General features: G+C 41.1%; 1 protein-coding gene across 1 annotated transcript; it reads left to right on the forward strand.

Annotated features, from left to right (window-relative positions):
- The first annotated feature begins 588 nt into the window (after window positions 1-588).
- Window positions 589-17,232, forward strand: LOC121854144 (CD63 antigen-like). Its single transcript, XM_042348571.1, has 7 exons — window positions 589-698; window positions 5,134-5,267; window positions 7,819-8,010; window positions 9,932-10,111; window positions 12,198-12,314; window positions 14,540-14,671; window positions 16,316-17,232. The coding sequence occupies exons 2-7, from the start codon at window positions 5,139-5,141 to the stop codon at window positions 16,379-16,381; spliced, it is 816 nt and encodes a 271-aa protein (XP_042204505.1). The 5' UTR covers window positions 589-698; window positions 5,134-5,138; the 3' UTR covers window positions 16,382-17,232.
- The last annotated feature ends 6,082 nt before the right edge of the window (window positions 17,233-23,314 follow it).

The following is a 23,314-nucleotide window of genomic DNA, read 5'->3' on the forward strand; positions in this document are numbered from 1 at the left end:
AATAAGTTTTATCTTTAGATAAATATTCAAATACTAAACGTCTTAGGTAATTTTTCGCTCCTTTCTGCATATTTCTTATTAGTTTCCATTATACATATTTACCGTATACCTTTTTTTCTTTCTTATTTATATTCAAGTATAAATTTCAAACGTGTACATGTAAATACATTTCTTTACATTATATTGACACTTTTGCATCTGCCAGTCACAATAAATTGAATTTTGCAAGCGTCCACTATCAGACGACAAACCTTGGTAGAGTCTCTATCGAGATTCCAACAAAACTTCAATCACACGTCAAGGGGTCTCTTTCCTATTTCCAGTATATTGTCTTGGAAATGTCTTTGGTCTTGGACAGTATACGAGTTGTCAGCTATCTGGGTTAATATTTTGTTTCAAATTATAAGGGTGTTTGAAATGTTGATTCACTATATATGTGTGTGTACATGTATTTGTCCATCTATCTGTTGCCGTTATGCTGAAATACAAACATTTTCAGACAACAAGTCCACCTGCGCAATTTGGTCTTCTCTTGTCAACGGCGGCCGTGTTGTGAGGGCAGCAGCCAATTTACCTTCAGTCCATCATCACCAGTGACTAGTTTAACGTCTGTACTGGGCGGTGAGCTCCGATCCCCGATCTGACCAGCGACAAGCAGAGCAGCACCTCCTCCTTATTTCTTATTAATATTTTAGCAAGTATGAAATAATTTATATTTGTTTTGTGCTGAACTGTTGTGTTAGTGTGTTAATGATCCAGAGTAGCATTAGCTTGTTGAGGCGACGGGCAGACGATTGTTGGCGCCGGCTTATACTGCATCGTGGGGCGAGACCATGCCCGTTCTATATAGGGGAGCCCGTGGTCTTAGGTCCTGTCCTGGAGTGACTGAGCAGATAAGGGTATTTTTTTTTAATTGCCCGACCACTTTTCTCTTTTTTGACATTTTCGTCGGAAACAACGGTTAGGTTAGGGTCTGATGGCAAAACCTGGGGGTCCGGGGGGGGGGGGGGGCTGGGGATCGCGCCCCCAAGGTTATGTTTTGAAATTAGTTAATCGAAATTTGACCTTTAGTTCCGGGGCAAGTAGCCGTTTTAGTTATCCCCCCCCCCAAAAAAAAAGTTTGGGAAACTTAAAAATTCGTTTGACGTTATTATTCTCTGCCACCTGGTTGAATTGGTGTTAGAAATACTCCAAATGAGGAGATATAAACGTTGGTGATGGTTAAAACAGTTGGCCGTGTATTGGCCGAAACTGCAATAATACCGATGAGGGATTGTGAAGGTCAGATTATTTGATCAACTGAGAAAGACGATGGTATAGTTGGATGTGATTGGGAGAGATTAAGAAGAAAAGTGGCGACTTGAGTTTTAGTGAGGTGAATGTTGTTGGGCTTGTGGAGTATAATGCCTCATCTAAGGGGTTGATTAAACGACCTGAAAAGAACATAATGACGTCATACAGAAGTCGTTGAGAATTGTTGTAGTTAGTGGTAGTGGCGTGGGTAGGCTGGTGGGGTATGATGCAATCTCATCGACGTTGCTTTAACTGACGAGGAACAACTTCTAATATCGGGGAGGTGGGTGTTGTGTGGTGGGTCTGTTACTATGGAGGGGTTTCTGTATCTGTGGATGTAAATTATCAGTGTTCCTCCCAGACCTAACATTTTATTAATCGATAAAATATCTTTAGTTCCTGTTTACTAAATTTTTAAGTTTAACAAATTTATTGACAAAGCTTGGAGTACAGTTTGCCTATTGAATATTTCAGTCAGGTCTTGACACTGAGGGTGGTATCACTTCTCACTGCCACGCAGGACAGGTTCATACACAAAGACATGTGGGTGATGTAACTGTTCACTGCCATGCAGGACAGAGGTTCATACACAAAGACATGTGGGTGATGTAACTGTTCACTGCCATGCAGGACAGAGGTTCGTACACAAAGAAATGCATCATATTCATTAGCAGTATATATAGGTCAGAGTCATGTGGGTGATGTCACTGTTCACTGCCATGCAAGACAGTGGTTCATATACATTGGACGTCATATTCTAATTGAAGACTAATTAGTGTGGGCTAGCAAATTTGGGATAAACCGCAAGAATGTCCCCAAGCACACCCGATTCAATATAGGGATTACAAAGTTCATGATACAATAAGCCAGGTGGCCTGAAGTCTTTGACAGTGTCACATTCAATAATAGTGTTCAAGTGTATGCTTTAAAGGTTTGACAAAGTTTACATGCTCGTTTCACCTTCATATAATGGCCCGATAGCTTAATTCATTGTCAACATGCACACCTAGGTCCTTTTCGCATTCGGTCTCTATTAATGCAGTTTCTTCCTGTTGGGACATGATACACATCCTTTCCGTTGGTACGTTCCAGGTGCATCCTCTTACACTTCGTGAATTTGAATCTTAGAAGTCATTTCTTCTACCACTCTTGAGGCTCAGATCTTTTTGCAGCTCTCGCAGTCTGTTTGGTTCCTAATTTCCCTAAATAACTTGGCATCGTCCGGAAACATTTGTATGGAGGAGTGTATAGCTTCCGGTATGTCATTTATGAAACAAACAACTGGCCCAGTTACTGCTCTGTGGTACCCAGCTTGTCACGGGTACACATGACGATTTCGTACCATTAATCATCACACACTTTCTTGCGATTATGCAAAAAGCCTGCGATCCACGTTAGAACACTTACCTACATCCCGTACACTCAAAGTTTTAATTCTCGGCATTTCGTGGGGTACGCTGCTGAAAGCTTAGGCAAAATTTAGGTATATATATTGTCGACATTGCCTCCGTTACAGAATTTGGGTCCAAGCAAAGTACCTTGAGTATTTGTGTTAAGCTGGAGCGTCCCAGCATAAATGAGTTGGCAATCCTTACTTTTTACTTTACGTTTATGCTCATCACCACTGATCGGCTCGTTAGCCGCTTTGGCGATCGGTTACGTCTGTTACGCACTGTTGGCAAGTACTGGGCATGCACCAGCTCCTGAATGTATCTGAACTTGCTCCAGTGTTGATCAAGTCTGGTCTTGAAAGAGCTCACACTCGGTGTCGTCACCATACTCTTTGGTAGATTGTCCCAAGAGTTCACAACTCCCACTCCGAAAAAGTTACCCCTCACAGTTATCCGGACTTGCGGCTGCTTGAACCTTGAGCTGTGTCCCCTTGTAGGGCGAGCGTCCGCCAGCTCCAGGTAAGGACACTCGACTGAGTAGTGCCCTCTGAGACGCTTGTACACCTCAATCAGATCTCCCCTTGCCCGTCTGTAGTACAAGCTAGGCAAGTTCAGGCGCTCCAATTTCTCCGGGTAATTGAGGTGTCGCAGTCAAGGCACCAATCTGGTGGCCCTCCTTTGCACATTTTCATTCAGCGGGGTCCCTAGCATACCTTGGGGTCCAGGCGGGCTGATAGTACTCCAGGTGGGGAAGCACTTCACTCTTGAAGATCGTTACGAGGGACGGACCATCTAGATATCTGAACAAACTTCTTAGAAGACCTAATAACTTAGATGCCTGGTTTACATTTTCGCAATGACCCGAGAACTTAAGTTCATTGTCAACGTAAACACCTAGGTCCTTTTCATATGCCGTCTCAATTAATGCATTCTCTTCGTCCCGTTGGGACATACGAGATGCCTCCTTACCGTTGGTACGTCCCAGGTGCATCCTCTTACACTTCGTGACATTGAATCTCAGCAGCCGTTTCTTTGACTATTCTTGAAGCTCAGATCTTTCTGCAGCTCTTCACAGTCCGCTTGGTTCTTAATTTCCCGAAATGACTTGGCGTCGTCTGCAAACATTTGTATGGAGGAATGTACAACTTCAGGCATGTCATTCATGAAGCAAATGAACAGTAGAGGGCCCAATACACTGCCCTGTGGTACCCCGCTTGTTACGGACACAGAATCATTTTGTGCCATTAACCACCATACAATGATTGCGGTCATGTAGAAATTCCTCTACCCACGCCAGGACATTTCCCCGAATCCCGTACTCTTCCAGTTTAATTTCAGCCTTTCATGGGGTACATTGTCAAAAGCCTTTGTAAAATCTAGGTAAATATTATTACCACCCTTACCTAGAATTTGGGTCCAAATATCCGGTACCTCGAGTAATTGTTTAGCAATTGTTGGCAATCAATTACGAGGTTGTTTCGTTGTAGATGTTCAATCATGGCATCTTGTAATGCTCTCAAGTACTGCTGCAATGCTGTTCAGGCTCACTGGTCTATAATTATTCGTGGAGGGACGATCGCCGTTTAGTATAGGACTCGCAAGCCATTTTCCAGTCACTGGGGACCTTTTGTTCATCCAGGCATTTATAGAACAGGATCTTCGGGGGCTCGGCAAGCTCGTTGCTCAACTCGTAGCACTCTGGGATACACCAGGGCCGGGACACTATGATCCTTTAGCTTTGACAATTTATTTATTCATAACTATCTGAGAACATAATGTGGGCCAGCGCTGTGTCGAACCCGTCTGTCCTCAAACACAAGAAGATTGTTCACATCCTCTCGTGAACACCGAAGAAAAGCAGCTGTTCAACGCTCCACCTTGTCCTGGTTAGAATATGCTTAACTACCATCTTCAAGCCTCAGGTCCGATACACCTACTCGCGTTTTTAATTTCGACTTTGCCTAGCGGTAAAACGCCTTAGGTTTTGACTTGACCTCGCTCACAATCCGCCCCTGAAACTTTATTTTTTTCAGCCCTTCTACACTCTTGACTTTGCTTGGTTCCTGGATCTGGTACACATCTTCTGTCCTGCTCATAATCTGTCCCAACCTACGTCTCTAATTTCTGATTTTTTTCTTAACTTTTTCGATCGCTGCATGGTATTCCTGGAGGCACTGGGATTGGTCTTGGGTATATATTTATCGATAAATGGTTCAATATACTGGCTATGATGTTCAGCGTAGTGTCTGCTTTCTTATATATAAGTGGAGGCCGTTTTACACAAGATGGGATGCTAGCTACTTTAATTTCCTTAGTCAATAAGTTAGGTCGGTGTAGTATTTGTAATATATTGTCCTCTTATAGATAGTAAGTAGTATTGTATACCTACATTATGTAAGTTAGGTATTTGTAATATTTGTGAATATTTTTTTTATCTTGTTGGGTTAAGGCAGGATGTGGGTGCAACCAGCTATGGTGATGACGGCGATGCCACGTGAGGAGTCTGAACCTGAGGATCCGGGGCCCACGTTTTGTAACCAGTTTATTCGCTTACTCCTAGTTATTATCAACTTAATAGCATTGGTGAGTCTTGTAGTGTACCCAGTAAACATTTGTTGTACCTTACCTAGTAAATATTCACTTGTCTCGCCTGTTTTGTATGAAATAGTTGTTTACTTGAGCGAGACAGTTAAGCTAATATTTTGGGCGCTTGTGCAGTTTAACCAGTGAATTGAAATTATTTTTCTATTGTAGCCAACTAATTCTTACAAAGAAAATCACCAGAAATGGGGTGTAATTACTATTTTCATATATTTTTCTGTAGTTATAGATGATAGACGCTCTATCCAAATACAACAGATGCCATTTGTGGAACTTGATATGTCGACAAATGTTTCCCAAAGAACGACCGAACGCTTCCCAAGGATCTTTCCATATATTGCTTTACCCAGCCTACTTAATACGTACTATGGTGGACAACGGTTCTTTCCCTCAGCCAGCCACATATACTACCCATTTTGGGGTCACTAATCATAAGGCGATAACTTAAATCTACTCTTTATTTTAAGGTCACTGCAACCAGACCCCCTGGACAGTATGTAGCTTGTTAAGGTAGCTGGCAGAGTAAGCCAGGGATTGGGTTGGGTTTTTCATTGACCAAATTGAGAGTGGGAGGAAGGGTGAAACCTCAATCATAACTTAACTAATTTATTTCTTAACCAAAACATATTGCATCCCGTCACAATACAAAAATAGTTGGCCTTCATCAAAATTACTACTATGTTCATTAGTCATACACGTCCTTCATCAAATAACTACTGTTATCTTCATTCTTCGTAAAAACCATTGACCTCCTTACCTCGGTCATTCCTTCTTACCGTAACACCCAACACATCAGACTGCACCACCTGTTAGATTATAGAATCATGTTATGGCACCACATCTCGGGTACACCTCACACCTACAAGTATGGAACTCCTCGGTAATTCTTCAGGTACACATACCAGGTACCTCGCTCACACTCTACTCTTGCTAAGTAGATAGGATACTTCCCAGGTAATCATACCAGTACTGGTTCCATGCCTGGTATCCTTAGGTCGCTCCACGTGGCGACGGAAAAGCTTCTCAAACACAATCATGTTCTCCTATCCTGGGTGTTGATATGTAGGGTCTTCACAGTGGAGGTTGCATAACGGCCATAAGCAGTACACACCACACCCGGTGGGTTCCTCACAGTGGAGCAGTAGTGGTTGTTAGGCCTACGCTCTGGGTGTACACTTGTTTTGGTGAGAAGTCGGGCGTCACTGAGAATAATGACTGAGGGGCTATTATCACCACACTATTACAACTCTATTACTTCACTTTATAACATTAGACAAGGTTTTAAGATGTAAAACTGCTAGACAAGTCTCTTGAGTGCTGATGAAGCACGATGGAGTTCACTGACCTGTTTTGGTGAGAAGCCGGGCATCACTGAGGGCGATGCCTGGCGTCTCACACTGAACTAGGCCTACAGTTTCCAATCCTTAATTTTCACTGACATTATTCTGGTTCTCACATATACACTTTCCTATCTATTCTGATCTTATTCCTTATAATTATATATCTTAATCCTAAATTACTTACTAAAGTATGGGTCTGGTTTGCTACGGGTTTGCTACATAAAGGGTATCGTTAAAGTCCTGGTGCATTTAAAATATTAGTAACGCAGGTTCTATAGGAGACAAAAACAATCTGTATTATGAATTGGATAGATAATTAAATTTTCTTGTGACAAGAAATTTCTTCTAATCTTTTTTTTTGTTTTTCCAGTTAATCTGCCCCAACACTACTGAATGGCTTTAATAGAAGAATTAATTATTGTCCTCCTCTGGTTCGCCGAGTTAGTCTGTAACAACGGTTAGAAACATTGCTTCATCACTAAACATTAAATTGTCAAGAAATGAGACGTTATTTTCAACTTCATTAAAATTGTGACAAAGCCAATTTTCCAACAACATTTGATGGACTTAACTGAATCTTGCAGGTCTCTTATGCATTTTCACTGATAATTTTGTTGTGTTTTAGCTACATCTAGTTCCAGAGGAGCCCGGTTTAGTCATTTCCGTGGACTAAGAGTATTTTGATAAGCTTGCTCTACAGTCTCGTTTACTCCATACTCCCAGTTCATGGCTTGTCAATAACGGAACCAGTCTCTTTAAACTGAGTTTGTGCGGTGCTTCCTTCTTGTAGCGAGTCGTAAATTTTATTCTAACCGCTGTTACAGACTTTAACTCGGCTAATCAGAGGACACGATTCACCTTCTCTTATATTGAAACTATTCAGTATGGTGTTGGGGCAGATTATCTCGAAAAACAGAAGGAAAAAATTTAGAATAAATAATTTTCTTTGGTCTTAAAAACATGAATGAATTATCTCCAATGCATTTTGCAGATAGTTTATATCTCGTATAGAACCTTAAGTTATAAAATTTTTTAACTGCACCAGAACTTGATACTTTTTAAGACCGTAATTTTTACGTGACACCTAGGGTGTGACAGGTTATATGCGTCAGTGAGCCATGAACTCATCCTGCTGAGTATGCAGTAGGTAATAATTGTGACAAACCTATGTAACCTAATAACGTTCATGACAGATGGGCAGTTTATGCATCTTGGTGCTGGGCACCATGATCATGATGAACCACCCCTACCTGGCACAAATGATGGGCCAAGATATGTTCTCGATGGCGGCGAAAATCATGATGGCTTCCGGCAGCTTCATCTTCGTAGTTTCCTTCCTCGGGTGTTGTGGTGCACTCAAGGAAATAAAGTTCATGTTGATGTTGGTAAGGCATTTTCTTAATCATTCATGATGTTGCAGTATAACAAACATTTTGACCTTTGTGATGTGTTACTGTATAGTGAATACATTTTATCCTTTTTGGGGGTACTACGGTTAAGACGGGTGTGCAGGTAGAGATTACAAGGCTTTATCCTAAGGATTGCTAGTTCACGACCAGGGATTCCAATGGGTAGATGGCTTAAATCAGAATTTATGTGATGACGGTAAAAATTGATATTTAAAGTTTATTCAGGCAGAAGAATATAGTGGATAATAGTACTATTGACATAGCTGAGCCAATTGAGAGCCTGAGCTCTAGGGTGCCTATTACCCCGAAGAAGTCTTGTTCGATGAGGGTTAAAGAATGAGAGAAAAGCGCGGCGCTCTTCAAGGGTAGCCCGTGCGTCCTCTGATTAGTTATTTCAATTTTCAATTTCAATTGTGTATTCCTTGATAGAGGAAGCGGGATCCTAGTGCTGTCACTAGGTACCCCTATACAATAACACCAGAAGCATCTGGCAAGTGTGACAAGTATATACAGTATAAATATTATAAAGGGGCTTACTAAAGCCTAAGGAAGGAAGGAAGGAAGGATATTCCTTTAACACATAATCAATGTTATTTACATAATATCTGGCCAGTATGGGGAGGATCATCGTGTCTCCGTCAGGGGGTCGTGGAGTGGTGGTCTAGTAGGCGTCACGGAAGCGTTGTGTGTGGGGACATCTTAGGAGGTAGTGGATAAGGGTGCTGCTGTCGGGTCTTCTGCATAATGCACAAGAGCGTTGCTCAGGGGATGCGGGGATACCAATCTCCCAAGCGAAGTCATACCCAATGATGATACGGGCAGCAATCACGTCCCCTTTCCGCGACCCTTTCCCGTAGACGTACGAGAGGTCAGGAAGTTTACGGAGGACATCGTACCAGGTGGGCGGGGAGTCCAGGGGGATGGCTGCTTCTCGAGCTTCTCTCTGTTTGCGGCGAATTTGGGTCCTAATCTGTAAAAGTGTTCGAGGAACAACGTAGTCAGGAGTGGCCTTGTTGCAGCCAGTCTTGGCAAGGCCATCTGCTGCCTCATTCCCCAATTGATACCGACATGACTGGGTATCCATAGGAATGTCACAGGACGGCCTGCATCCAGAAGTGTTGATGTTAACCCTTGATTAGTTATCAATACGATTTTTACCCCGGGTAAACCCCGCCATCTAGTGCCCGAGCACAGTACTAAAATATAAATCGTTTCAGGAGTAACTGCTTTAAAACTCGCGATCATATTCCTCGCCTATACCTCTATACTGCCTTCAGTCGGAGACTTTTCATTTATTATAATACTCAATTAGTTAATGTTCTTAGAATAGTTCAATTCATTATGTACTATACAATATGGTATGCTGGAAATCAATCAATACAGGCAATGCAAGCTCACGTAAATGACTTGCATATGTAGGTATTGTAGTGTTACTTTACCCCCATATACTATACATAGATAAGGGACTTGTTTACATGGGGCAACATTTCGTATGGTTGTTTTCAGTTATTATTACTAATGGCTCCTTTGTGTTCACAATCATTCAAAGTACATAAACTGAAAATATTGTCCCCATTATAGTTTGCTTGCACTACAAAACCATCCCCCCAAAAGTATGGGGGAATACATTATAATGGAATTTAAATTAAAGGAAGGCTGAATGTTGATCATATATCGAAATATTTATACATTCAATTATTTAACCCTATAAACATTTCATTCATGGCTAGCTTATCTTTAGTTCCTGTTTACTAAAAACAAAATAGAATTCCAATATTTACCTCGAAAAGTTCTCATGGATATGCCATATGAGAAACACGATGGTGTGTGAGAAGAGTTCTAAAATAAATGGTAGAGTAATCAAACGCGAAATACGGCCTTTATTTTCCACACACAGTATTTCATCTTCGTGGCGCTGTTATTTATGATTCTATTGGCCGGGGGCGTCATCGGATTGATTTTCATGAGCAAGGCGAAAGCCAGAGTGATCTCCGTCATGGAGGATGCTCTCAGGGATTACGAACCAGACTCCACAAACTCCAGCTTCACCTTAGCCTTGGACCTGTTGCAACATAAGGTACGTCCCTACATGTGTTTTACTTAATTTCTAGATGTAATATTGTGTGTTGAAATGAGGACGATAATCAGGTAGGTAGGAGCCTTTCAGAGCCAGTATCCGAATTACCGCCCCGTCACATGCCAGATATGTTAGGTGAAGGTAAAAGCTGTAATTTCACCTCTGTTCAAATGAGAGAGAGAGAGAGAGAGAGAGAGAGAGAGAGAGAGAGACTCTACTTATCAAAACCCCTATACCCCCAAAAGCCCTATGGAGACGGGAGCAGGCAGAGATGACTGCCGTGAGTCTCTAGTCACGACTCTGCATATGGGCGGCACAGATAAGATGGTCGTTTATGCACTGGGATCTAGGCAGTAGTGCAATCTGACCGTTTGTGCGACTGAGCAGCCCTTTCGAGGAGCCACTCTGCTCACCCCACATGGGGAGAGGGCTAGAAAAGGTGCCCTAAACATAGCCTGCCTAAAAACCAACCTGACTGGGCAACCGTACCCAGTAAGGTTATCCTTGTGCGGTCGAAAACAAAAACAAACTATACAACCTCTTATGGTCAATGCATCGAATGTTGGAACCCTTCTGTATACTGGCACAAATCACCATCCTGTAAGAACTGCCCTTTTGGCAAGAGTTGGCTAGGTATAACTTCGACACAGCAGCCATTAGCTAGTCCCGGCTCCCAGACGAAAGTCAACTTGCAGTACAGGGGTCTCGCTATACCTTCTTCTGGAAGGGTAATCCTGCTGCAGAGAAACCACATTTATGGACTAGGCTTTGCCATCCGCCAACGCATCCTACACAGGCTAACTGAAATGCCTATTGTGATCAACGAGCGCCTCATGACGCTCAGTCCCACAGAATCACTCGTCATGCATTTTTCATCAGTGCATACGCCCCAACACTGGATGCAGAGGATGATAATCAAGGAAGCCTTTTACGCTGACCTCGACAGTGCTAACCCATATCCCCCAGAGAAGATGAGGTTGTGCTCCTTGGTGAATTCATTGCCAGAGTTGGCAGAGATGCTGACATTTGGCAGGGAATCATAGGAAGAAATGGACTGAACACGACCTCACTATCACCAATACCTTGTTTAGGCGAGGTGGGTGGAGGACTGCAGGTGGCAGTAGGTGGTGATGATGAGGATGGTGCAGTAGTCCACTTCCAAACTGCTAGTGCATGGTGGTGGAGATCACTGAGGGATGGTATTTCCAGGGTTGAAAGAGCTTTGTTGTAGCCGGATTAGTCTGTGCCGAGCATGATTCTGAAGGCCCTCTAATGTACCTTCTCTAGCTGACGTTGTTGAGAGAAGATGACGAGGCTGGTGACACATACGTTAATTTTGGGATAATAAATGCATTGTAGATAGTCCTACGCTCTGGCGTGGGTGCCCCAGGTGACCCGAGTCGTCGTAGCATGTAGAGTCGGTCCGAGGCTGCCTTGATTGTGTTGTTTACATGGGCCTTCGTCCAGTTTGTGGTCTATCGTTACACCCAGGTGTTTGGCAAATTGCATTAACTGGAGAGGATGGGCACCCACTGTAACTGCTGGAGCTTGCACTGGAGTGGTGGTGGTATTGATGTGCATGACTATGGTTTTGGTGTGATTGATGGTGACCTTGTGCTCCGTAGTCGATGCCTGTAGCCTGTCCAGGGTGTTTTGTAGCGATGAGTAGTCCGGTGAGGTGTTGTCCACTGTAACCTCCATAGTGCAGTCATCCACGTACTTCCACCTGTGAGGAGTGTCCGATAGAGCGTCGTTGATCAGGATGAGGAAGCACAGTGGTCCCATCTTGGTCCCCTGGGGAACACCGCAGGTGAGGTGTTGGAATGTGGAGACACAACCCTGGTACCTGACTGCCTGACGACGTTCACTCAAGAAATCAGTGAGCCATGAGACCAGGTTGGTGGGCAGCCCTTGTGCAAAGGCCTTGTTGATAACAGTGCAGTGATAAACAAGGTCAAAAGCCTTTCTGAAGTCAACAAGGGCAATGGCTAGTGATGTCTTACGTTTCTCCAGGTAGGTAGGTAGGTATGTATGTATGTATGTATGTATGTATGTATGTAAAATAATGTATATAATTTTTTTTCAGATGCAATGTTGTGGCATTGAAGGTCAACATGATTGGGAAAAATTCGCCTCTGAATTTAATGAAACTGGCTATAAAATTCCAAAGTCTTGCTGTAAGGATATAACCTCGTATAGTTTGGTGAGTACAGTACCAACCTAGCTGTTACTTTCCTTCAGGTACCGAATGGATATCATGACCTGTATTCCTATGACTTTTCTAATTTTTTCCTCCCAATTAAAGAGAAGTTAATCTACAAAGCATTAGATTTCTGAATCTTCAGGATGTGTAGGTCAGTGACGCAGTAGAGACTGAGATAGAGGCAGACCTGCATTCCAAGACAGACCGTAAAAATAGACCAATCACAATAATATACCGACACGACAGCGTAGTTATAGGTCAGGTTAGGGCCAGTTCTTGGGTAGATGCTGAGGTGCTTATCACCCAGACTCGCCAGCAGAGATTTCCCCGGAGCTCAGGATAATGTTAAAAATGGCATTGTGCAATAAAGCAAATTGCATTGGAAATTCACTATACTGTATTGCAATACTCGGTGCATAATATAAAACACTGCTCAAGAACATTAAAGAACATAGGAAATCTCTAACACTGTTTTGTGGTCAACCTGTCCCAACTCGGGTAGCGGGTAAGCGGTCGAGGCCTTTGTTACTTTTCTATGGTCATCGTTCAGTGTTCGTATCGTTGGAAGCAGAGTACTCGGATTACATAAGCCCGGGAGGCTGAACTAGTGCAGAGGCAAGCACGCCGACTTCCGCCTCTGGTAAAGGCAAGGCTTCGAAGAAGACTGTGTCAGGAGACGAAAGTTATGCATTGTTAAGCTGTAGGCTTATTATCGTGGCGACTATTGAATTATTTTGTTTTTATTTAATAGGTGGATCTTTTTTTTGTTACACGTGTGTTGGACAGGCCAAGAATGTATCTTATTGAGACCATGTTGAAATGATCCCTGTTTACATTAATTCGGTTAGCGTTTTCAGGGATGCAACCCTATCATAAATAGAGGGACACCTGTATTGTTTGAGTTTTGGGGGTTGCAATTACCAAGTGACAGTTAGCAACTACTGTTCACACTGGTCAAAAACTAAACTAATTTTAAGAGATTTTTTTTTACGCCAAACAAAATTTTTTAATTATTTATTTACTTAAAAACTTGCATTTTGAGATTCTAAAGGCAAAGAAACACTTGCAACCCTTTAAAGATTTTTGGCGTATTAGACAATCTCACGAAGAATTAAAAATCTTAATACAGTACACATACTGAAAGTGGCTGTAGTGATATTTAGGGGAAAACATGAAATGTGTACAGTCGGCAAAAAAAAATTTCTGCGTCCCTTGGTCTGATGGCCTCTGCAACGATCACTGACTGAGCCATGTTAATTTTGTAAGGTTGGTAATTCTGGTTGTGTGATGCATTGTATAACCAGTATGGTGTATTTCTTATGCCACGTGTAGTTAATACAGAGAAATTAACAGGAATCACCCGCGTAAATGAGTGCTGTTCAGAATTCTTGGTCCGGTGTCATATTGTATAACACCATAAAGGTGCACAATATATTTTTTGACTACATATAAATGCCTTGTATACCGGTATACAGTAGGTAATGGTAAGTTCAGGTTAGGTAATAATCTGCCACCTTGGATGAAAAATAAAATTAAATTCAGCATAGCTAAAGAGAAATGATACAAGTTATTAATTAATACTGGCATAGCACTGTACAAAGCAAGCAGAAAAAGAACCAAAAAAAATTAATGAATTCCCATACATTACATACAAACAAATTCAGTGAACATCATACATAACAAGCTGCAAAATAGTTACCAATTCCTGCTCCATTGTCTGCTTCCTCTATCCTCGTATTTCTTCTGACGGTGGTAACCAACTTTTTACTTTCTGTACCAATGTTTATGTTGCATTTGAACCGTGTGGTATTGTAAAAATTAAGACTAGAAAAATTAAAATTGGATAATTAGCAGAAGGGCATTGCAATTAACGTCTTGGTGTTCTCGTAGTAGAGCGCTATGCCATTGATTAAAAATTAAGATGTGAAACCACTTTACTGTGTTGTCTTGTGGTCTACTGTATGTCGCTTGGTGTATTTTGCTGTTTTGCTAGTCAGTGCAAATGGCGGTGTATGTTAAAATTTCCTACTTCATTCAACTAATATTTTTTTACTTTTTTTTCTCTAAATTTTTTTATTAGACTTGCGGGGGTCCCTTCTGGCGTAGGGCCTGGGTCATGCCCCCCCCCCCCCTTCCTCCCTAATTACAACGCAAAATTAATCAATTGGCTGTTTACCAATAATACCTGTGATAATCTTAAGTTGATAATATTTTGTTGTTTTCAGGTGGAGGAATGCCAGCAAAACCCAAATGAGGAGAACTCACACATTGAAGGCTGTTTTTCGAAAGCTATTAGTTTTGTCACGAAACACTCACGCATCATAGGGAGCGTTGGTGTCAGTATCGCAATGATCTTGGTAAGTAAGACTTTTTTTATATAATTCTGAGGGTCACACAACAAGTCGCAGGTACTTTAACGGACAGTGTTCGGTGGATTTGGTATCCTGTGTCGCACTAGATTAACCCGTTATAGTACATCCTTCTTTCTTCACACAGCCAAACTTAGGAATGCTCTGCCTTCTTCCGTTTTTCCACACTCATATAATCTATCTCACTTCAAAAAGCTTGGTTTCCGGCATCTTTTTGTGTATATTAATGTAATCTTTAATTTTTTTTTTACCTGTGTCTGGGTGGGCTATTCCCCGTAAAAAAAAACGCGGGCTGAGTTCTGACGAGGCTTTATGAATTGAGATGCGTAGTTCAGCAATTTTTTTTTTTTTGGGGGATAATTCATGTGAGAAACCGTCTTGCCTGCATGAAAAGGACTGGTTGCAGAAACTAGCAACCTTGTCAAATATTTTTTCGGCTTTGAACGAATTTAATTTGTCACCAATGCCAGTGTTCAACACAAGACAAGGTTGAAGCAATGATTAAAGAACTGACATTCTGGTCAAGCTGCGTGAATGTAAATTCCCTTCACTGCTTTTCAACGCTACAAGACAATTGAAATCCATGAATGTCCTAGATTCGCATGTGAAAGGCTTAATAACAACACTTCAAGCAACTGAGCTAGCAGCTAGGAAGTTACCATGTCATCAGGGACACGTCTCCGAAGTGGATACGCAATCCATTTGTAGTCCCCCCCAGTCCCACATCTGTCATATCACGAACAGGAGCAACTGCTGGAGTTATCGTCCGATGAAGGACTACAAATACAATTCGTGCAAAAACCACTTGTGGATTTCTGGGCAGGAGTCACGGAAGAGTATCCATCGAGAGCCTCGAGTGTATTGATGCCCTTTGCTACTACGTACTTGTGTGAGGTCGGTTTTTCTGCGCTGGCAGCAGTGAAGACGAAGTATCGTCAGAGGTCAGATGCTGAGAAAGACTTAGTGAAACTGGGCTCAATTGCTCCCAGCTTCACTAACCTTTGTGCTGAAATGCAGGCACATTCTTCACATGAATAGGTAAGTAGCAATATACCAATATTCATGTTCCGAAGACGTCATAACATTGGTTGTTTGAAATGTTCATTTATAGTGCAGTGTTTATATAATTGTTACAATGACAAGTGATAGGGGTGTGCTAACTCTGTCCAAGTTTGGAGTGGGGTGCGTGATACAGGGAAAGTGCAGATAATAACGTTGTGACTTGTTCGTGGCCTTCATTGACCTTACTAAGGCTGTCCAACAAAATTCATCGCCATTGTGAGGCAACTCCACGATGGCATGACGGCTTAGCAAATATCAGGGACTTGACGGGGTATTGCGAACTATTTTTTTTGTAGATCAATATCCTTAAATTTGACCCTTCCCTTCACGGTACATCATTTACTGACGTTTTTTATACACCATCCTTTTTTTATATAGCTTTTTTCTTCTAAATTCTGCATTTGAATAAGCAAATAACATACAACACAGTATATTGAACTTTAAGAATACCTCCATAATAAAGGAAACGCTTTTTAATATTTACTTAAAAGGATTTATTTAAATATTACTGCATTACACAATAACATCACAATATTTAACAGGAAACTAAATTTCTTCATTGTATTTCAGATTTTTGGACTCTTCTCGTCTCTTGCTCTGGTCAAGATGATCGACTCTAGATACGACTCGGTCTAAAATATTGACTCCATTTGTTTCTGCTCCAATAGTACACAGTACTTATTTTAACGAATAGTTAAAAAAAACATTAAATGGAGTGAGAAAATAATTCGGGTTGACATTTTTTCCTGGTGGATATATTCAACAGCACTTGGAGAAGTTTTGCACTGGATTCAGGCTGAGGAAGACTTGAGAACGAAGCATCTAGTTATTCAGATTTTATTGTATGCTTTTTATTATTTTAAAATTTTATTGTGAAAAGGAGCGTTTTACATGTAAATAACTACCAGATAGTCCAGGCCATATGGCGTAAAGTGTACTTTTGCAAACTAATATCTGGTTTTCATTTGTAAATTTTAGTAACCTTGTTCCTTTCCGATTCTCATTGAACTTGTGAGTGTTTTTCATCTACACAGTTGTACAGTTTTGAATGTTTAAGGAAATAAATTAGAATCAACAGTTTGACTTATCAGTCCAGAACATTATTTTTTAAATAAAACTGAAGACTTCCACATTAAAAATGTTTTAATGGTTATTTAAAAAAATTCTACAACGAAAAGCGAGTCGGGATCATTGCCGTCATTGTTAGAGGGCATGACTGTCCAAATTTATTTATAATAGTCATGTTGTAGTACTTCAGTGAACAACACTAATAATTATTTATGGCTGGATTTTATTTATTATTATTTACAATAGTTGAAAAGTGCCTAGTATATTTCCCTCCCCATGACCTGTATTGTACTACCAGGTGGGTATTAGTATTTGTATAATGATTGTCCTCACATTGGGGATATTTAACTGCCCATCATATGCTTCGATAACTAATCATTGGCTTGGTGCTGCAGTCATGTTCTTTGTCTCAAGCTATTGTGTAGTGTTTTCTTTTATAATTAAAAATTTTCTCCAATACGGTTTTTTTTATCTAAATCATCCATTGCTTTTCTATGAAAGATAAGTCCATTGTAAACATACTGTAGGAATAGATCGAGTGTTGTGCCCTCTGGCTTATCTGTCCACATTATAAAAGAGCAGGTGCATACTTCAGCGTAAGCAATAAATGTAAGTATCTGTTTCATCAAAGTATTTTCATAGTTTAATGCACCTTATGCATTATAGATAAGTATTGGGTCAGTTATTAAATAAACAGCTCCTGACAGGCTTTTACCAGTACTCTACAGTAGTTAATAATTTAGTTTTTTATGAAATGTTATAAATAAAATTTTAAGTCCTCGTACTAAAGTTTGCCACCATGCTCAAGTGGTTGTCATTGTACTGTACTCGAGACTAAAATTAATAGGTAGCAATTATAACTTTCCTTAATATTAAAGCATAATATTTAATGAAAGGATTAAAATTTATGAAAATATCGCATGAAAGTCAAATGACAGAGCAAAAGTCCAGAGTCTAGATTGTCTCCAATGAAAATTCCTCGTAATTTGAGGAATTATACAGGCCCGGGTTCGCGTTGAAGGCTCTATATCTCTTGTTCAAGAAATGAACCTCGGCATCCCTCAAGGTGGAGTCCTGAGTCCTACGTTGTTTAACACTCATGCACTTCATTGCATCTCTCCCGTGGCCGACAGAAGTTGACCACTCGGGATATGCCGACGATGTCCTCCAAGCCCCTGACTACCTCAGCATGCAGGAAGCCATTGATCTGGTTTCCAGAGTGTGAGTCACTTGGTTTCCTTCTTTCAGCTGCGAAAACAAAAGCCATGTGGCACGGTCGTGTTGTACCTCCCTTCTCTTATCAGGGAAGCCCCTGGACTGGGTTAATGAGAAAAAATACCTGGGTGAGTATGTAACTCTCACACGTTGTCAGATCCCTGGAGTCCGCTATCTTCGAGACATGCTTTCGGCGTCTCGCTCCACACACTACCATGTGCAAGGGTTCCCTTGGTGCCACCATCTCTGTACTTATCACCATGTACAAGTCATTTGTCCATTCCTGTGTTGATTACGCCGTCCCTGCCCTCGTCAACATTAGTCGGACTGCTGTCGACCGTCTCGAAGTTATCCAGAGGAAAGCTGCTCGTATCATCCTTGGGGCTCTTCAGTGGACACGCTCTACTTCTCTATATACCAAACTTGGTTTTTCTCCCTTACAGGATTGTGTCCAGGAGTTTTAGCTAAAAACTACCGTTTCCATTCTACTGGATCCTCGGGGCAACTATGTCCAAGCTGTCCGAGGCCGACCTCCATCCAGAAGACAGTGGCGAGGGTCACTCATCCGAGCCCTTCAGGAACACGACCTCCTGCCTGATATTGTCACCCCTGCTGTTGGTTAGTCTCCTCCCTGGCTGGATTTTCAACCTGAAGTGATTGCCCTCGGTGGACCGCTCCCGAAATCCCACGTAAACCCTGTTATTCTCTGCAAATCCCACCTCTCCAGGATCACCCACTGGTCCCCAGGTAGGGTCGTCCTCTACACTGATGGTTCTGTTGACCCCGCTACAGGTCGGGCCGGGGCTGGTGTCTACATCTCCCGTCCTGATGCCCCTGAGCCTATCAAACTGTCTCAAGAGTTTCTCACGGGGCATCCTCCATTCAGGCGGAACTAATAGCCCTCCTTGCTGCCCTTCTCGCCGAGGAAGAAGCCGATGGTTTCTGCCCCCTGCTTGTCTGCTGCGATTCCAGGTCTGCTCTCGACGGGATCTCATTGGATCAGGGGGGAAATAAGGATCTCATTCTCCGAATACGAGGGTTAACATCCACACTTCAGGATGCAGGCCGTCCTGTGACATTCCTATGGATACCCAGTCATGTCGATATCTTGGGGAATGAGACAGCAGATGGCCTTGTCAAGACTGGCTGTAACAAGGCCACACCTGACTACGTTGTTCCTCGACCACTTTTACTGTGGATGGGACAGAGTCGGAAAAGGGCTGGTATCCTCCCATGTGTGTGTCCCCTCTGTCCTGGAACCCACCACCTAACTGGATGTTTCAAGTTTCTGGCTCAGACTTTACCGACAAGAATCGAAACGGTAAAGCTTCATCTTTCTAAAGGGTTCACACATGGTCGTGGAGTATAGAACGGGTTTCCAATGTAACTTTGACGGATGTTGCATTTTAGCGACACGTCAAAACAGTTACTCGCAGACTTTAATCGGGGAAGTGCTAGGCAAGACACTCATGGGGTACAAGCGTAAAAGGCACGAGGACGATAGCCAAATAAATGCACGCTTGGAAGAATCTATTGGGAGAGCATACCTTACGAACACCGACCGATCTCGTGGTATAAAGCGGGAGCCATACGGTGATGCAAAAGACATACGCTAATCTCGATCACAACATTACCAGGGTGGTGAGGTCCCTGTAAAGATGCAACAAAATGACTGCGTAACGTGTCTGCCGACCGCTGCAGAAATAAATACATCAGGGAGGAAAAGAAACCTTACTTATGAAAACCAATTGCAAAACGGGCAAGTAAAACCTCACCATTCCGGCTAACCATGGAGGCACACTCGCTGCAATTAAGATAAAATATCCTTGTTTTATTGTATTGGTAAAATTTTAAATTAAACTTTCTAATCCTAATTTAATATTGTCTTCAGTGCTAATCTACAGGAGCAATTTAGTTGGGTTAGTCATTTTGACCATAAATTTCAGGTAGCAAAAAATATCCTTACAGTCTAACAGAGATGTAGGGCTGCAATTCAACATCATTCGATACGAGTATACTTGTACAGAAAAAAAGGTTAGCAACACGGATACATCACAATAGTAGACCTTTTGTCATTTGCTTATACCAGGGTATTCCATTGAATCAATGCATAGACTATTCTCGGTTAATAATTATTTCGAATTTGTTAGTGGTGAAATTATTTAGAACTCCGGTATAAATCAATATTTTTATTTTTTTTGACATTATATGTCTTTGATCTCGCTCAACAGTAAACCTGACGTGTCTCCAGTTAAGAACATTCAGCTGTAATCAAGAGTAATGAATACACTGTACCGAGTGTGGCAGAAGAAATATCTTTGTTCATCATAAGATCAAGATAATTAGGTAATAAACTGCTGTTGTGCTGTCGCCAGTGACTACACAAAGTTTTATAATATTTTCCGCTTATAAAGGTTTCTACTGAGTGGGTCATGTTTGCCAACAGTAGTTACTTTGTTAATATTACTCATTACGGAAAAGTTGAATTTCTTGAGATCAAACAAAAATAACTATTATAAGGCTCTTAACTATATATAATAAAAAACAAACTTAAATATACAAACATTTATTGGAGTATACAGAGTGCATGTAATATTGCATCATTTAATTATACAAACAACGGAAATTGGATTTAGTGGTCCCGGATTCTAAAACCATTCTGAAGGTCCTACTGATACATTAAAATACAAAAGGTAAGAAATATTTGTCATGTAAAATACAGACGTTATTGGTACAGTACAATAATGCTTGTGATCACATAACGTCTACATCATTCTTCTTCTATAGTGAATGAAGACTTGAGAGTTGCCACATCATCCAGGTTTCCAAATCTCCCATGCTATCCAGTCAAATTTCAGAGATGGTATGATATTAACTTTCAGTGGCCTGTAGAGACCAAACCTTATTAGTGACCATTAAACTAAAGACGAATTTAATGCGACCAAAGTCAAGGGAACTTACTGACGAGATATTAAACTCATTTGGATGTCTTAGTACACGTCACCTTACATTACTAACTTTTCTCATAAAAATAATCTTAACATTTATCTGTGACAAACGGATGATTCTGTAACCTTGACACTTAAAGGAAGAGATAGGTGAATAAATAAAAGAGAGAGAGAGAGATAAGATGCCCAGAAGGTAGTGCCAAGGAATACAAGTAAGGAGGGAATGAAACATTTGGAAGAGCCAACGCTTGAAAGCAGCGGACATCATGTGGAATGAATATTGCAGGTCCTGTGCTAACCTTCCAACCTTTATTCGTTTGGGATACTAAACTGATGCCAAAATGATAAGTACAAATTCTGTATAAAATTTACAAAGACTAAGGAATTATAATATGCAATATATAAATTACGTACAAATATAGATTATGATTGTGCTCACTCACACACGTGCATAAATACGATAAATTTTGTTATACATACACATTCATACATACCTACTAACATATACACACAACATACACACTTTCTTGAAAATATATTTAACATTGTCTGTCATTAACACAATCAGCGTAATGTAAACCCTTACAGTTTCTTCAGAAGCTGATGATAAGCCAACAGTAGCTTCAAAGGAAACTAATTTGAGGCGGTATATGGCAACACATTAATATCATCATGATGTATGTGGGACAGCCGCTACATATTTAGAACAATAAAAACATTATTTTAGTTGGTTAGGATAATGTAGTCTAAATTAATAAATACCGAGCCTCTGTAACCATCAAAAGTACTTCTCATGTGCTTTACAATTTGGTTTGTGGCTATATAGTATGATTAGTGGCTTTACAATGATAAAAAATGCGAGTATTTAATGATATAAGTAAGTTTACTGTTATCTGTTGTAAAGAAGACCACTGATGCAATACTATAACCAAGAACTGGTAGTAATGTTTTATTTTCTACCCATAGTGTTGAACGTTAATATTTGTGTCTACGGTTATAATCTCAGGTGTTAATTTCTTAGATGAAATAATGCGAGTCCAATTTGTTTACTCCATTTCATGGCTTACTGTACCAGATTATTCCTTACATTTATGTCTATGTCCAAAGAGAGCCACCAGACTGGTACCTGCCACTTCGGTACCTCGGTTATCCAGAGAGATTAGAGCGCCTGCAACTGCCAAGCTTATATTACAGTCGGGCAAGAGGTGACCTAATTGAGGTGTATTAACATCTCAAAGGGCACTACTCAGTCGAGTGACCATACCTAGAGGTGGCGGACGCCGGCCACACAAGGGGTCGCAGCTCAAGGTAGAAGAAGCCACAAGTCTAGAAAACAGTGAGTGCAAACTTTTTCGGAGTGAGAATTGTGAACTCTTGGAACAGTCTGCCAGAATTTTGTGACGGAACCGAGTGTGAGCTGTTTCAAGACCAGACTTGACCAACACTGGAGCAGGTTCAGATACATTCAGGAGCCAGTGCAAGCCCAGTACTTGCCAACAGTGCGTAACGGAGACATGACCGATCGCTCAAGCGGCTAACGAGCTTATCAGTGTTGAAGAGGATGAAAAAATAAAATAAAATTACAGCTTCTCAGGCTTTCTCACAACCTCCTAGGCTACACCAAATCTTTTCAGCCTTCTCACAACCTCCTGGGCTACATCAAAGCTCCCTAGGCCACCTCATAACCTACACCAAAGTATCACTGGTCTCCTCATAACCTCCAAGGCTATATCAAAGCTTCCTAGGCTCCCTGAAAACCATTTAGGTTACACCAGAACTTTTTAGGCATCCCATAGCCTCCTGGGCAACACCACAGAATCCTAGACCTCATCATAACTGGTGAAACTACAACACAGTTCATATGACAGCACATTGATGTTTTACGAGTATTTTACATATAATAAAACATAACATGTACTGTTTAAGTATTTTATAATTTCACATTACCTTCCTGAAAACCCCCGAGTTTACTCTCATAATATTTTTAAATGTTGTTAGAAAAGCGTAATTACTAAGCTTGTTACACATTGTTGAAGTACAGTAAGAACATTATAACAACGACCTATCAGCCTTGTATCCGAGACTTGCTAGGTAATAAAATGTAGTTTTCCAGATTAAGAAAATTTTCTAATAAAACAACTTAAAGTTAATATTAATTTCCACGGGTCACACAGATATGGAACACGTTGTCACTGCAAACTTACCTTGACCCTGAGTTTTAACAGTAGTTGTCATTAATCTCAAATATCTCGTGTAACATCGACCTTGACTTGGGGAAAGTTGATATCATACTTCTGTTTCCAAAGTTGTAAAACTTTAGTCTTATTGTTAAGGACTC

The sequence above is a fragment of the Homarus americanus genome, unplaced genomic scaffold, assembly GCF_018991925.1.
Source record: "Homarus americanus isolate GMGI-L3 unplaced genomic scaffold, GMGI_Hamer_2.0 scaffold24277, whole genome shotgun sequence".
In the NCBI taxonomy this organism is placed as follows: Eukaryota; Metazoa; Arthropoda; class Malacostraca; order Decapoda; family Nephropidae; genus Homarus; species Homarus americanus.